Below are 16,786 nucleotides of genomic sequence, written 5' to 3' on the forward strand. Positions count from 1 at the left end.
CTAATCTAGCCTTGGCATGTGAAACTTTTCACTGCTCTTATATATCTCATTTCAGCTGGCTGTACTTTCCTCTTATTCCTCTTTGTGAAAATTCAAGATTCAGTACCGTACCATTGTTTCCTTTTTAACTATGTTGTGTAAGGTTCTGTTAATAGTGCCACATATATAATGAAACTGGGGAAGTTTGTTGTCTATATCTCTATTATGCTGGTAACTTAACTTAGTTTCTTTAAAAGTTAAAACTGATAACTTGCTCAGTTTTTCTGTTATTGACATCAATTTTTTATCTGACTCCTTTAAATGTTACTACCTTCAATTTATTAATTGTGATTTCCATATCGTATTCCTAGCCCAGCAGGTGCAACTTATGTAGGGCACATGATAATTTCTTTTACTATGTAAGTTGGGAATCTGCAAAGACATCAGTCAGTCAGCAAGATGCCTTGGTGTCATGTGCACCATATATATCACTGGCATCCTATCATCTACAAAACTGTTCTTGATTTTGAGACTAATTATAATACGAATATGGACAGGGTGAAAGTCATCAATGCTCTCTATGGGCCTGCTGTTTTTCTTGGTGGCTGAGTGGACTTTGCAATGACAAACTTTTACTAGCAGCAGGCCAACCATAGCATATTGATTCTGCTCTATGATCTCCACTTGATGTTATTGCCTGCAGGACATTTATGATCAGTCAATCATGGGCTATAACCAGGAGCATCACAAAGAATCTGCATATATATTACATTGATTGTAACTCATTAGTGGGATTTCATACAATGCATCGCCAATGTATCATGGTGTCCTACCCTATAATATTGCTGCTCAGGTTACAATATAAATTAAAACAGATATATCAGTCAGCCAAATTTTTTATTGATGTCACAATGTGTTGCAAGGGTTTGGAAATTCATACTTGAGTGAATACATGACTTTACATGCTTATTACTGCTGAAGGTAGCTAGTAGACTGTTTTTCATTCTACTTTGTTATAGAATAATTATATCACATATTATTCAGAATATGTTACCCAATATTACAATAATAATAATACCAAGTAATCCATGCTGTCTACCTCAGTCCATTATCATATACCAACATATGCATAAGAAATAAATTTTCCAGGCTTTGAGCAGTTAAAGGGCCTATAATTCAAAGAGTACTTTATATCCATTCTAAGGTGCAGGTAGCATGTGAAAAAAAAATTCTTGTTGTTATTTTATCTTCATTCGGAACATGGTTTTGAAGCAGCTCCCCTTCCAGTCTGTTCCTTGCAAGTATCTTCATTTCTGCATAACGACTGCCTTGTACATTAATTTGAACCTGTTAACTATTCTCAGGCATTGGTCTTTCTCTGCGAATTTCACCATTTCCAACTTAACTATTTCTTGTTAATTCAGGATATCCTTATTTTAGTTACTCTGTGCAATAATGTTCTTTTCATCTTAATTTGATGCAGTAACTCTTCATTAGCTACAAAACGTACTCATCTAATCTTCAGCATTCTTTTGTAACCCCAAATTTCAAAAGCTTCTGTTTTTCTCTTAACTCTGCTGTTCATTGTCTGTGTTTCACTTCCATAGAAAGTCACACTTCAGACACATGCTTTCAGAAAATACTTTCTAACTCTTAGTTTACACTCTGTGTTAGCAAACTTCTTCTTTCTTGAAACACTTTCCTTTTTATACAAAATCCTCTATACTTTTACCATCATCAGTTATTTTGCTGTATGAATAACACCACTCACAAAAGAATATCAACAACATTGCATGTGCATCAAATCAAAGGCACAACTAACACTTCTTTGTTAACATGCAGCATGAAACCATACATAATAATGGATAACATGTAAACTTATTTATTGTGTAAATAATCTTTATTACGTGTAAATGTTTGATGTTACATGTGTATGTCTACATGCAGTGACTTTATCTCATTTCATAGACAACATGCAGTCCACTAACTTAGATTTCAAAGGAGGCTACTGTATTAGCACAATAATAGATGACGGTTGATTTGAAACTAAAGCTTTACAAATTGTACAGTTCACCAGGAATACTACTACAAACACTGACAAAGAATACTGTACTGTTCATTTGGAAACTTACTTACTGGTTTAGCTATCTGAGGGTAAAAAAGTAAAAACATCACTATTTTGTTAATGTGTTTGTACTTGTTGTAACAAAATAGGTTTTTTAATCATTACTTGTGTTCTTTATTGTGTAAGGAAAAAATAGATTTAATATTTTTATACAGATCTTAAGCTTCCATATCCTTCAACAATTTTAGTCATCATTCTCACAAATTCCAGGCACTATTAAAAGTGCCACACATGTACATTACCAGTACATTAGAGTGTTGAAAGATCTCTTGGGAACTGAAATAGTAATGTAGCCACGATCCGGGTCTGCAATTGTTACCTTTGTATTATGATCTCTCCTACAACACAGAAATATCAGCAGTCAGATCAATGAAAGAAAAAGAAAACCTTATTATAATCTTACCAGTAGTGTACTTTATCAAGTGCAAAGTTTGATAAAAATTGATGAAATAGATGATCATTATAACATTCCAACATTGGTAATTATCAGAATTAAGTCTTTAATACCTTTCAAATATGTGTAAATTTTGCCTTAAGTTAGGATGTGTACCGGTAATATTTATAGGTAATAGTTGTTTACCAGTAACTGAAAGCAAGGCTTGTTATTGACAGATTATGTAACAGGCATGAAACTTAACTCAAAAGACAGGAGCAAAACATGTGGGATCCCACAGAGTTTGGCTATGGGTCTGCTGTTACTTTTAACGCACATAGATTATGTTCAATGTCTTTAAAGAATGGTTCAAAGACTGCAGTATTTGCTAATGACACAAGCATACTAATCAAGGCTCAAAACCCGGCTCTATCAGACAAAGCTCATACAATAGCTGAACAGGATGCAATTGGATCATAGCAAACAGTTTAAGTCTTGACTTCAGAAAGACTTGTGTTATGCAAATTCATACACGTAGAATGACTTATCAGCACTAGAAATTGTCATTAAATGGTTCAAATGGCTCTGAGTACTATGGGACTTAACTTCTGAGGTCAGCAGTCCCTTAGAACTTAGAACTACGTAAACCTAACTAACCTAAGGACGTCACATACATCCATGCCCAAGGCAGGATTCGAACCTGCGACCGTAGCGGTCGCGCGGTTCCAGACTGTAGCGCCTAGAACCGCTCGGCCAGCCCGGCAGGCAAGTTGTCATTAACAGTCATACCATAAATGAAGCACCCTGTATAAAATCCCTAGGAGTACAGCTGGAATGTAAGTTGAAATAGAGTCAACACACAGGTATATTGACAAAGAAGCTCCATCTAGTGCACTTTGTTCTTAGGAGTATCTCTCTTTGTGTGACTTAAAGACAACAATGTTGGCTTATCATGTATTGCCTAATGGATGTATTTTCTGGGACAGTGGACATAAAATATATAAAGCATTTATTTATTCATCAGAAATGAGCAGAAAGCATATTGTGTAAAATACATAACCACTCTGGTTGTAGAGTTCCTTTTAAGGCTCCTGGAATCCTTACACTCAGTTACCAGTGGATTTATTTATTCATAGTTTTTGTTACTGACAGTAAAAGTAAATTTCTGGTGACCCAAATAAAGGCATAAAAATTATTTTCATGTAAATATTGTGTCGTTGTGCAGAGTTCAGAGTGGAATTAAGTACTCTAACACAAAGGAATTTGACAAACTGTCATCTAAAGTAAAACATGAAACTGACAATCTCAACCATTTCAGAAGGAAATAAAAAGATATCTCATTAGCTACTCTTTCTATAAATTATCTGAGTATTAGTTCTGGGATGGAAAAGTCCTGTTTCTTTAAATACCAAGTAGCAGCATTCACTGTGAATTTGCATAAGTAGTAATGTATTGTAAACTAAGTAAAGCTGTAAATAACTATTTTCTTTGAAACATGCCAGTGGAATCAAGAAAATATTAAGCTAGCACTAGGACGCAAACAACAACTCAACTGTTTAAACATAACTGAGTCAGCAGCAACTTTTTCCAAGTAGCAGCTTTCTTTCTAATTTATGGTCTAAAATTTAATAGATATAAGCATGAATAGTCTTAAGCAATGTAGTAAAAGCTTATGGTTAATATGGTGTGGAGATTATGTTTCAGTGGTTTGCTTGTCTTTTGTGAATAGATATCTTGACTTGTTCCAAACCTCTGAAGATTCTCATTCTTGATGGGATCTAAGTTACAGCATGGCTGAGCTGTAGGTTGTAGCTGTAGACTAACATGTGATGACAAACTTCTATTTGTATGAGTTATATGGAACAGAAAGTGGATTAACACTTACATCCTTGCCTTGCTAGTGGACAATTCATCAAATTTTTGTATGAACATTTTTCAAGTGTGTGCTTCACTCACAAAGTTTTCTGTTTTTCTTTTGTGTTCCCTATGGCTGCTGACATCAAATATGGTGAACTTTATTTTGCAAACAAGTAATTTGTAATTATCCACAACCACACATGGACACTATTTCAAACTTAGAACATATGAGTTGTTTTTGGTGTCCATCCCCCCCACCTTTTGTGTGAGACCTTGGTTCTGACACAAGATGGCAACCACAGAGGAATTGCAAGAGATATTAGAAGAGCTGATGCATGCAAACAGAGGCTGGAGAGTGAGCTACAGGCATGTCATGCACACATGGACTCTGCTCACCAAGTGCCAGTTAAAGAAAACTTTGTACAAGCAAAGTGCCACCACACCAACATCTCCTACTGTTACTGGAATGGTGACAAGCACAGGAGAGGCATTGGTTAAACCATTGTCCTTTTGACCCTGTGATCCGTTCATGTGGTTCAGACATGTGAAATCAGTTTTCTTGAGTAACAATGTCATTAATGACCTCGCCATAGTATAAAATGTTGTTAGTCAGCTTGAGAAAAATTACATAGATGAAATGCAGTACATAATCAGTGCCCCACTAACACAGTGTTTATACAAATGGTTGAAGGAGGAATTAATCTGACAACTTTCATCACTGCAAGAGCAACGGCTTCATAAGTTGCTACAGCAAGAGGATTGTAGTGACAGAAGGCCATTTTAGTTCCCTCACCAGCTGCAGAGAACAGCACTGTCTGATATAGTTTTAGACTCATTGCTGTGTACTACCTGGGTGCACAGCCTCCCAGCTGAAGTGCAAGCCATCATTTCCACACAGATAGAAATGCAGCTGGATGCTGTTGTGGACCTGACCAACTTGGTACATGACATGCAGGCAACATTTCCTTATACTGCACCTGTGGCAGCCTACGATGCCATAGCCCCGACTTCTGCATTCACACTGTGGTGACACATGCTTCCAGTGCCCCTGTGGGCACCAACCTGCACCATCTGCTCCATAGTCTGGCTGCCCAGATGGCACCACTAACAATGCAGGTCAACCAGTTGGTGCACTCATTGCAAGACAGTAGCAGGCACTGTAGTAGCAGCATATCCAGCTGCTGGCGATCTGACTCATGCAAATGGCAATGCAGAACTACCCCTTCTAGCAGTAGTCTGTCAATGATGGAACAGCAGCTGGTAGCACACCTGCTTCAGCAATTACGTGGTGAAATTTCAGCCACCATGTGCGAGCACAAACTTCAGCTACAATGGGGCTTAGATGCACCCTGCTGTAGTGTGATATCTAAGCATCTCTTCATAATGGAAGGGGTTGCAGCATGAAATTTCTAATCTACAAAAGTTCTGACTTGTCAACATTCTCACAAATTATGCTGAGGTATCACAGGACTGCTGAGGCGCCGTCACTTATGGCAGCTAAAAATCCCACCACAATCATGTACAGCACACACCACTGAGAACTGTACCTCAGGCTGTGCTACACGTTCATGTGGATATTCACTGTAGCTGATGTCAATGTGTCAACACTGAGTGCAGATTTCCTTGGCCACTACAAGATGCTAGACGACTTCACAAACTCTGGCATCAACACCACTGTGTTCTTCATGGCCATTCATTTTGTACAACTAGGGCTTCTTGTGTTGCTCATGGCCATGCATTTTGTGTGGCCAGGCCTTTGGAAAGACTGCCATCAGTAGGCACACACTTACACTGACAAACAGTGTGTCAAAGCTGGGAGGCACAGTCATGCACCCACCAGCACCTTTCCTAATGTAACATTCCATTTTTAATGTGGACATTGTGGGCCTGCTTTCGTTGTCCATGACAAATGCTACTTGCTGACAGTGATGGATTGCTTCACTTGTATGCCATATACAATACCCACAGCTGACTGCCAAGACCAGGATTGCAGCTTTGCCTGTCCCAGCCATGTGACAACAGCCTGCACTCGCGATTTTGACTGTGTACTATTCATACACATCACCTGACTGTGTGACACTCACGTACACAGGACTACCAGCAATCATCTGGCATCTAATAGCATGATCGATCAGCTCCATAGGACACTGAAAGCATCCCTAACTTGCTGCAACACTGGACTGAAGCATTCCTGCTGATACTATTTAGCCTGCAAGTGACATTGAAAGAAGACATTGGAGCTTCATCTGCTGACCTTGTCTATGGCTAACCACTGGCCATTACAGTTGGATAAACCATTGACTATCTTACATACAAATAAATTAAGGTTGTTGAGTGTGAAAATAAATTGTCAATGGCCATTGCACTATATCCTGTAGTCCTGGTTGGTCACCTTACCATGACAAATAATCCTTAGCTTCACATAAAAAAGCTCTGGGTGTCCTCAGTCAGTACTATATGATATAAAATCAATATTAATGTCTCTACAAAATATTATCCTCTAGTTAAGACTGTCTACCTCTATTAGCTCTGTCTTTACCTTTATCTGCTACAGTGCCAGAAAAAAAATTGTTACACCCTTTCAGAGGTTTTCAGTTCACTCAAAATTTATTGTTGCAACAGTGTCTATAGTGTACATGAAATGATTACATTTACAGATCAATAGCATAAGCAGTTCTGAAGTACCAGGTATCGACCCATGCTGAAATACTCATATTACTTTGTGGTGCAGCCTCCACAGGCAGCAATACAGGAACTGACTCTGGCATCCAGTCAATCATACAGAAGGCAAACGCTGTCCTGGGGTACAGTATGCCACACCCCCTCTACCTGTTCATGTAGTTTTGCATGGATCATTGGTTGATGAATTGCTTGAGTCCCATCTTGTTCCATCATATGCCACACATGCTTATTTGGAGATAAGTCCACAGATTGTACTAACCTGAGAAGTCGCTGCAAATTTTGCAGAGCATGTTGAGTTTCACAGGCAGTGTGTGGGCAAGCATTGTACTGTTGGAATAATACATCACCTTAGTATTGCAAGAATGCCAAAAGAAAAGGTCTAACACCATTCTGCACATACTGTGAGCTGGTTAGCATCTCCTCGAGAAACATCAGAGGTGAATGAAAGCTGTAGTTATCACACCCCAGATGAGCCAGTGTTTCTTGGACAAATGCACTCTATGAGACAGTGCTCACCATGTCTATATCATATATGCAAATGACCATCACTGGCATACAACCACAATCTGCTTTCATTGCTGAAGACCACATCATGCTATTCAATTTTCGAAGTTATCCTCTGATGACACCATTCAAGCCATGCACATCAAAGCTGTGGAAGACAGGCTAGATATGAGTGTAACAGTAGTCCCACTGCTTATAACACATCTGGACTCAGAAGTCCTCTTATCTGTGCTGTGCTAGCTGTATGATCTGCCAATGCTGCTCTTACAATCCAACGATCCTGGGAGGCATGTCTAGAATCTCATCTGTGGGTGTAAGAATGTTCAAGTGTCCACTGATACCAGAAACTTTGTACAACTTGTGTGACAGTTCTCTGAAAGAACCATCCCACCACTCGGAAGGCAACAATCTGACTCCTTTCAAACTCACTCAGCTGGCCGTAGAAAGCACAAGTTCACCTCCATGGCATGTTTGCTTGCTTGTTTCACACTTCTGCGCCACAATGGGCCTTCTGACTGTGAGCAATCCCTATTAAAGGGTAGACACAGAGGTTCTCTGACAGCTATACCATTATACCAACTGTTGGTGGACGAATTGAAACCTGTGTCAGTACATCTACTACCCAAGTTACATGCACTGTCATTGGATCAAAATTAATATCTTCTTTGCAGGTGTATTATTTCTTTTTTTCCAGCAGTGTATATACAATGTAGGACATGTCATGCTGGGGGCTACAAATTCTTAGTACTAGTACACTATACTAACTGTAGGTGGACAACATTGAAACCTCTGTCAGTACATCTACTATCTCCAAGTTACATGCACTGTCACTGGATCAAAATCAACATCATCTTTCCAGGTGTATTAATTTTTTTCCAGCAGTGTATATAGAATGTAAGATATTTCATGCTGGGGACCTACAAATTCTTAGTACTAGTATCTTATTTATTCCCTCACATACTACTTTGACATATTCCCTCACACACTACTTTGACATGAAATTCAAAGCAATATTCAAATCAATATCAATTTGTTATAACCTTTAATCACCAATAATTGCGTGGATATTCAAACACACTCACTTAGAAACAATAGCTGGTTACATGATAACAACTCAGTATCTCTCATTCGACTGCCATGCCGTGGCATGCAGCCAGCACCGTTCGTAGCTACGTGGCGCTCCCGTGCTCAGCCAAGTAGCGAAGTGCCTCTATCGCCGTTTGCGCATACTGTTCTGGCGGCACTGTTAAATGTCGTGGCACTCTCACAACACATTTCCCCCCTTGAAAAAAAAAAAAAAAAAACACTCACTTCCTTGGAGACATGGACAGTGTGGAGACATCCATGGCCTCTTGTGAGGCCCTGAGAAGATCCTGTGGAGAGACACGAGAGTATGATCGAAAATGTCCAGAACGGAAGCTCGTGCGTGGAACGTGCCTCCTGGACGAGGTGACGGGTGAAAACTCCGGAGCAGCATCCATAGGTGTCATGGACCTGGGGGTGTGCTCCTGCGAGATGGGTCCAGGAGAAGGTGGCATTGCGACTGGGGCCGGTTCTGGCATACTCCGAAGCGGTAGCGACGTCGGCTGCATCAACACGTATGGTAGATTGGCAGCAGCGACAGGTCTGGCTTCTCGGGCTGGTGGAGGCGAAGGAAGGGGTGGTGGCACCGGCATGGCCACCACTCGTGGGCGCATCTGGTTGTAATGGCGAACAACAATGCCGTCATCCGTACGTATTTCACAAAGCTGGTGGCCGCGAAGAGCCTTGACCACCCCTGGAATCCTTTTAGGGCGAGATCCATACCCATGTGCCCACCGAGTATTTTCCCGCACTAGGGGACACAGCACAAGGCCTGACAGGGTGAAGCAGGTGCAGTAGAGTGCGCAGTTGGCGGCCATGCAAGAGTTCAGCAGGGCTGCAATCACCCAGAGGCGTGAAGCGATAAGAACTCAGAAATTGCAGCAGAGCGTCATCTGTGGAAAAATCACTAAGGAATTTTTCCATCTGGCTTTTGAAAGTGCAGACAAGGCGCTCGACCTCCCCATTCGACTGCGTATGGAAGGGTGTTGCTGTAACATGATGAATCCCTTGTCCAGTACAAAAATCACGGAAAGCCTGCGAAGAGAATTGAGGGCCATTGTCCGTGACGATTATGGATGGAAGGCATTCTAGTGCAAAGATTTTGGACAAAGCCAGCGCCGTCGCCGCAGTGGTGGGCGATGGACATCGAACAACAAATGGAAACTTCGAGAAGGCGTCAATCAACAGTAGCCAATAAGTACCGAGGAAGGGGCCGGCAAAGTCAGCATGCACCCGTTCCCATGGCTGCGCCGGGTCAGGCCATGGAGAGGGCATTGTACGAGGTGCAGCCAGTTGTTGAGCACACTGACCACATGCAGCAACCATGTGGGTGATGTCCGAATCAATACCGGGCCAATAAACGTGCCTGCGGGCCAGGGACTTAGTCCGAGAAATTCCCCAATGGCCTTCATGCAACAGTTTGAGAACATCTTTGCTAAGAGAGGCTGGCACCATGACCCGTGGAGATGCACCATCTGTGGCCAGAAGAACAACACCATCACGAACAGACAGACAAAGGTGCAAGGCATGGTAGTTGCGAAGGGGATCCGATGCCCGGCCCTTGGTCCTGTCCGGCCAACCCCGATGAACAAAATCGATCACCTGACGTAGGACCGGGTCCCGCGCAGTAGCCGACGTGACCTGTGAACCTGAAAGCGGAAAACCCTCGACCGCACGATGTTCTTCCTCATCAATGTGGAAACAGAGTAGTTCATCACGATCAAAAACTGGGTTGGGGCCCATCGGCAATCGTGACAATGCATCAGCATTGGCGTGCTGGGCTGTGGGGTGATAGCGAATCCCATAGTGAAAACGAGACAAGTATAAGGCCCAACGTTGCAGGTGGTGAGCTGCCTTATCCGGAAGCGACGCCAATAGGCTGAACAGAGAGACCAGCAGCTTGTGGTCGGTGATGAGGTGAAACTTAGAATCAAACAAAAAAACGCTGAACCTTTTTAGAGCATAAATGATAGCGAGCGCCTCCTTTTCGATTTGAGAGTAATGCCGTTGCGCATCATTGAGGGTCTTGAAAGCATAGGGGATGGGTCGTTCCGACCCATCCTCATACCGATGGGCGAGAACAGCCCCTAGGCCATACTGTGACGCGTCACCAGAACCAAGTGCTGACCTGGACGGAATGTGGCAAGACAAGGCGCCGACTGCAAATGAGCCTTCAGGTGGACAAGAGCCTGCTCACACTCGTCGGACTAACAGAAAGGGACGTTTTTGCATAACAGCTGATGCAGAGGATGAGCTACCACTGCTGCAGATGGAATGAATTTGTGATAATAAGCAATCTTGCCTAGAAACGCCTGAAGTTCTCCGACCGTAGACAGCCGGGGTAGAGCGGTAACGACCGCAACATGCTGACATAGAGGACGTATACCCTCACGGGACAAGTGGAAACCAAGATACACAATGGAGGATTGGAAGAACTGTGACTTGTCCAGATTGCACTTCAACCCAGCTGAATGCAAATCCCCAACAGTGAACGCAAATTGCAAAGGTGCTCCTCAGTGGAGGCCCCCGTGACAACAATGTCATCCAGATAGTTTATGCAGCCGGGAACGGATGCCGTGAGCTGTTCCAAAAACTGCTGAAAAATGGCCGGCATGCTAGCAACGCCAAATGGCAACCGCTGATACTGATACAACCCACAAGGAGTGTTGATGACGAGAAATTCCTTGGAAGAAGCATCCAACGGCAACTGATGGTATGCCTCCGATAAGTCAAGTTTGGAAAAGAACTGGCCCCCAGCGATCTAGGTAAATAACTCCTCAGGACAGGGAAGAGGATAAGTGTCAATGAGGCTCTGAGCGTTGATGGTGGCTTTAAAATCACCACACAATCGCAGACTCCCGTTTGGTTTAGAAACCACCATGATTGGTGATGCCCGTTCACTGGAGGTAACAGGAAGGAGAATCCCTGAAGCTGTTAACCTGTCTATCTCAGCCTTGACAGGCGCACGCAACACCACCGGAATAGGGCATGCCCGGAAAAACTTAGGGTGAGCTGTAGGTTTAAGAGTAATGTGGGCTTCAAAATCCTTGGCATGACCCAGACCAGCAGAGAACACGGACGAAAATTCAGAACACAATCCCTCCAGCTGTTGATACGGAATATCCTCAGATATGAGGTGCACATCATCATCAATGGAGAACCCGAACAACTGGAGAGCATCATAACCGAACAGGTTTTCAGTGCCCGCATGATCCACCACATAAAACGTGAGGGGCCTAACAACAGACTTGTAGGCAGTGGAAGCATCAAACTGGCCAATGATAGGAATTTTCTGTTTATTATAAGTTCTCAGATTTCGCATAACTGGAGACAAGGAAGGGGAGCCCAACTCCAAATACGTGCGAGAATTAATGAGAGTTACTGCAGAGCCAGTGTCCACTTGATGTGAATGTCTTTATCCAGAACACGAACAGTAACAAACAACTTATTTGTTTGAAAAAACACACAGTTAACATCCATGTCCGATGCCTCGTCCTCATCGACAGGAACTTTGGGGGACTGACACACAGAAGCAATGTGGCCTTTTTTTCTACATGAATTACACATGGCCCAATGTTTTGGACATCCGGCCCTGTCATGCTGTACGAAACAACGTGGACAAGAAGGAAGTGCGGAACGAACCTGCTTCTGTGGTTGCTGTTTTCGCTGCGAGCGTTGTGGCCCAACACGACGTTGTTTACGCGAGTGAACTGCCGCCACACCTTCGTTCTCCTGTGAAACAGGCAAATTGTCCGTGTCAAAAGTTGACTGTACAGCGTCTACATCACACCATGTATCTATTTGCGCGCCAGCAGTGTGAGACACTTCAAAGAATTGAGCGATGCTTAGAACTTCCGACAACGATGGGTTTGGCAGTTGTAGGGCACGTTGCTGAACTTCTTTATCAGGAGCAAGCCGTAGAATACCATCCCTAACCATTGAATCAGCATAAGACTCATGATGAGCGTCCGTGACAAACTGACATTTCCTACTCAGACCGTGTAGTTCCGCAGCCCAAGCCCGGTAAGATTGATGGGGCTGTTTATGACACCGGTAGAACGCCACGCAGGTGGCAATGACGTGGGTGTTTTTGCAGTAATAGTTAGACAATAAGTCACACATTTCTTGGAAGGACAGGGAGGCAGGTTCCCGCAGAGGGGCTAACTGAGATAGAAGCTGATAGATCCATGGGGAAATCCAAGATAGAAATAACGACTTACACGTAGGAGCGTCGACAACACCAAAAGCCAAGAAGTGTTGCGGCAAACGCTTCTCATAATCCTCCCAGTCTTCAGCGGCCTCATCGTAAGGAGGGAATGGAGGCAGAGAACAGGAAGACAGACGATGAGTAAGCGACGTCGACAACGCCTGAATAGCAGCCGTCAGTTGTGTTTGTTGTTCAATGAGCGCTTGCATAAGCTGTTACATGTCTGCCCCGTCACGAATACACAAATCCACAATGCAGTGGAAATATCCCATCCTCGTCCCAAAAAGTGTTATAACCTTTAATCACCAATAATTGCGTGGATATTCAAACACACTCACTTAGAAACAATAGCTGGTTACATGATAACAACTCAGTATCTCTCATTTGACTGCCATGCCGTGACATGCGGCCGGTGCCGTTCATAGCTAGGTGGCATCCCGCGCTCAGCCGAGTTGCGGAGTGCCTCTATCTCCGTTTGCGCGTACTGTTGTGGCAGCACTGTTAAATGTCGTGGCACTGTCACAACACAATTACCTGAAGGGCCTGGGACTTAACTACATTTTTTATGTATGAGATATGCTCAAAACTAATGGGTATTTTTTTTTAAACAATCTTATTTCTTCATCTACATGAATGTTACCCTCCTCAAAATAGTTCCCATGAGATATCATACATGTATGTCAGAACTTTTTCAAATCCCTAAAGCACTTATAGAACTTGAGTGCCAGGCTAGCTTTTACCTCTCTCAGTGATGCATTTTTAACATGATCTGTGCTTGTAAATAAAAGCCATTAAATGTTTTCATTAATTTTGTGGAACAGAAAAGAGTCACTGGGGCCATGTCTGGTGAATTCAAAGACTGAGACGTCATTACTTTTGCCCCACTCCAAAATTTACTCATGCTGGGATTGTTAAAGAACTACTCTCCTGGTTTCTACAGTGGAAACACTATTTTTCCCAGTCTGTGCACTTTTTTTCCCACTAACCATATCAATCACTGTGATCCTGTCGCACTGCCCCCAAATCATTCCTGGTTAAGTTTTCAGAATGTCTTAACCTTGAACCTTGCCTCACCATCATTCCCCAAATCTCTCAACATGGAAACCAACCTCAAATCCACAGAAAGGATCACAGTCCACCACCTAAAAACTGATGCTGACATTATAACCCTACCTGCCGACTAAAGCTCCACCAATGTGGTTATGGACCACTGAGATCACCTGTCAGAGAGACTCGGCAGGATTTTCAGCCCAGGTCTATTCCAGAACCTGCCCCCTCAATTGATCTCTATCATTCCCCACTTTCCTACCTTCTAACTGCTTCCTGAGGCACATAAATTTAACCACCCATGACACTCCATTGTGGCCAGTTACTGTGACCCCACAGAGAGGATCTCTGCCCTTGTGGACCATCACTTTCTGCCTATTACCCATAACCTATCCTCCTTTATAGAAGCACTAACCATTTGCCCTACGTACAGTCCACAGTTCTTGTTCCTTTACGACCCAGCACTCTGTTTATCAGTGTTGATGCCATCTCCAGCTACACTAACATCCACAATGCCCATAGCCTTGCCACAATTGAGCATCGCAATTCCCAGTGCCTATAACCTCCATCCAAGTCACAATGTCCAAATGCCTCCTCATCAACAATTACTTCTCCTTTGAAGGGATCCTCACAAACAAATCTGTGATACAGCAACCAGTTCAGGGGCCTGCTAGTGGAATCCTTCCAGGATCCCAAGATTGGTTCAGATTCACTGATCACACATTCATGACCTAGATCAAGGGTGGGGACACCCTAACCACATTACTCAAGAACCACAATACCTTGTCTGCCTTTGCTTCACCTGGTCCTCCTCAGTCCAACAAGCCACCTTCCTTGATGACAACCTCGAGGATGGCTGCATCAATACCTCCATCCACAACAAACTAACCTCCAGTAACACCCCCATTTTGACAGCTGTCAGCCTTTCCATACCAAGAAGTCCCATAGAGTGCAATCACCTATGGTTGTCACATCTGTAGTGAAGAGCATAGATGTGATCTATGAAATACACTCATGTTCAGAAAAAAAAACAGAACACCTTGAAGCACTAGAGACAGGATGTTCATATTCACAAGAAAATGTACATCAGCATGTTCGGTAGAAATGATTAGCATTTGAATCATGTCAGCCCACGGGTTCAAGGTCAACATTGATATTGCAGCACAACACCACCCACCGGTAAAATGTGCCTGCGGCTCTCCTCATCGTTATAAACTGAAGGCAACAAATCAGCTTGACTTGAGCAGATTTACAAGATACCTTGAACATGTATGCACAAACTGTACTCTCAAATCGGTAAGTTTGAAAGAAGGCAAATTATTGGAATGAGAGAATGTGATGCATCCCTCTGAGAAATTACTGCTCGTGTGGGATGAACTGTTTTGGCAGTGCAATGGGTATGTGCAGAATGAGTCACAGAAGGCTGTAGAACACAACAAGATGGGTCAGGTCACACCAGTTAGATCCCCCTCCCCCTCCCCAATCAGAAGAGATTGACACCTCATCCAAATGACATTGCAGGACAGATCTGCTTCCTCCTCAGCTCTGACACTACAGTGTAATAGGGTAACACATTGTACACTATCAGGAGTGACAGTTACTCATTGTTTATTATGGTGTGGGTTATGTGCACATCATCCACTTCTCTGTTGATTATCTCAGTAGGTGGGACTATACCAGGCACGGCCTACATCTCAACAGGAAAGGGAAGGGGAAACTGGCTGGGGTAATAGCAGGAAATTTAAGGGGGGGAGCCACTGCCATGAATGGCAAAATACCAGTGGTTACAGGTGTTGGAGCAGCACCTTTTTTAGGATAGGTAAGACAGAAAGATGTCAAGTTCTACGAGAGGTCAGGATTGAAACAAATCTTCAGTTTAGGAAAGAAATTAAACAGCACAATTCTAGCACATTGGATCACCAATCACAGCTACCAATTATAAATTTTCACCAATCACCAGAAATTTTATCTCCACCAAGTTGTATCTCAGTCCTAGGTAATTGCATTGATGAATTAAAGTCACCCAACCCAGTTGATATAATCTGCCTCTCTGAACACCATGTGACCACTGGTATAGGAACTAGGCCTAAGCACAATGAGAAACTCAGACAGGAGAGTACTGCAAATGTTAGAATAAGGAAAGGTTCTCATAAAAGTATAATTAAAAATAATGTAAGTATATTTCATCAAAATATTGGGAGTTTAAAGAATAAAGTAGATGAGCTTCTGGTTTGTTTAGAAGATTTAGAAGCTGAGAATGAAATAGATATACTATGCCTGTCTGAGCATCACATTGTTACCAATATGGATAAGGTAAATGTAAGTGGTTATAAGCTCTCTGCACATGTAATGAGAGAAAATATGGAGAAAGGAGGAGTTGCCATATATGTCAAAAGTTATCATTGTGCAAAAAGTATAGAAACAAAAAAGTTTTGTGTAGAGAAACATATAGAAGCATGTGCCTGTGAGCTTAAATTAAATAAAGGCACATTTATAATTGTAACTGTATATAGGTCCCCATCAGGAAATTTTCATCTATTTCTGAAAAATTTGGACTCCTTGTTGTGCTATCTGTCAGACAGGGGGAAGCAAATTATTATTTGTGGGGACTTCAATGTAGATTCTCTGAAAGAGGGTAATAGGAAAAATGACCTTGAAGTATTACTTGGTTCTTTCAATTTGACACCCGTTATTGATTTTCCTACTCGGGTGGTAAAGGATAGCAGCTCACTGATAGATAACTTCTTTATAGACCAAGATAAGTTTAACCAGATAAATGCTCAGCCTGTTGAGAATGGTCTTTCTGATCATGGTGCACAGCTAGTTACAATATATAACATAGCTCCATTCAGCAATACTAAACAGTCCTCCAAAGTAGTACGTTCAGTCAACAATTTAACAATTGCAAATTTTAGGGAAAGCCTACAAC

General features: G+C 42.5%; 1 protein-coding gene across 1 annotated transcript in view; it reads right to left on the reverse strand.

Annotated features, from left to right (window-relative positions):
• Positions 1-1,894: 1,894 nt before the first annotated feature.
• LOC124798514 (lysosomal acid glucosylceramidase-like) overlaps positions 1,895-16,786 on the reverse strand; it is a 249,659-nt gene continuing 234,767 nt past the window's right edge. The window contains exon 11 of the mRNA XM_047261957.1: positions 1,895-2,442. Coding sequence (XP_047117913.1) covers positions 2,343-2,442 — 100 coding nt within the window. The 3' untranslated portion in view covers positions 1,895-2,342. The remainder of the gene's footprint in view (positions 2,443-16,786) is intronic.

Source organism: Schistocerca piceifrons, chromosome 5 (genome assembly GCF_021461385.2).
Source record: "Schistocerca piceifrons isolate TAMUIC-IGC-003096 chromosome 5, iqSchPice1.1, whole genome shotgun sequence".
Lineage (NCBI taxonomy): Eukaryota > Metazoa > Arthropoda > Insecta > Orthoptera > Acrididae > Schistocerca > Schistocerca piceifrons.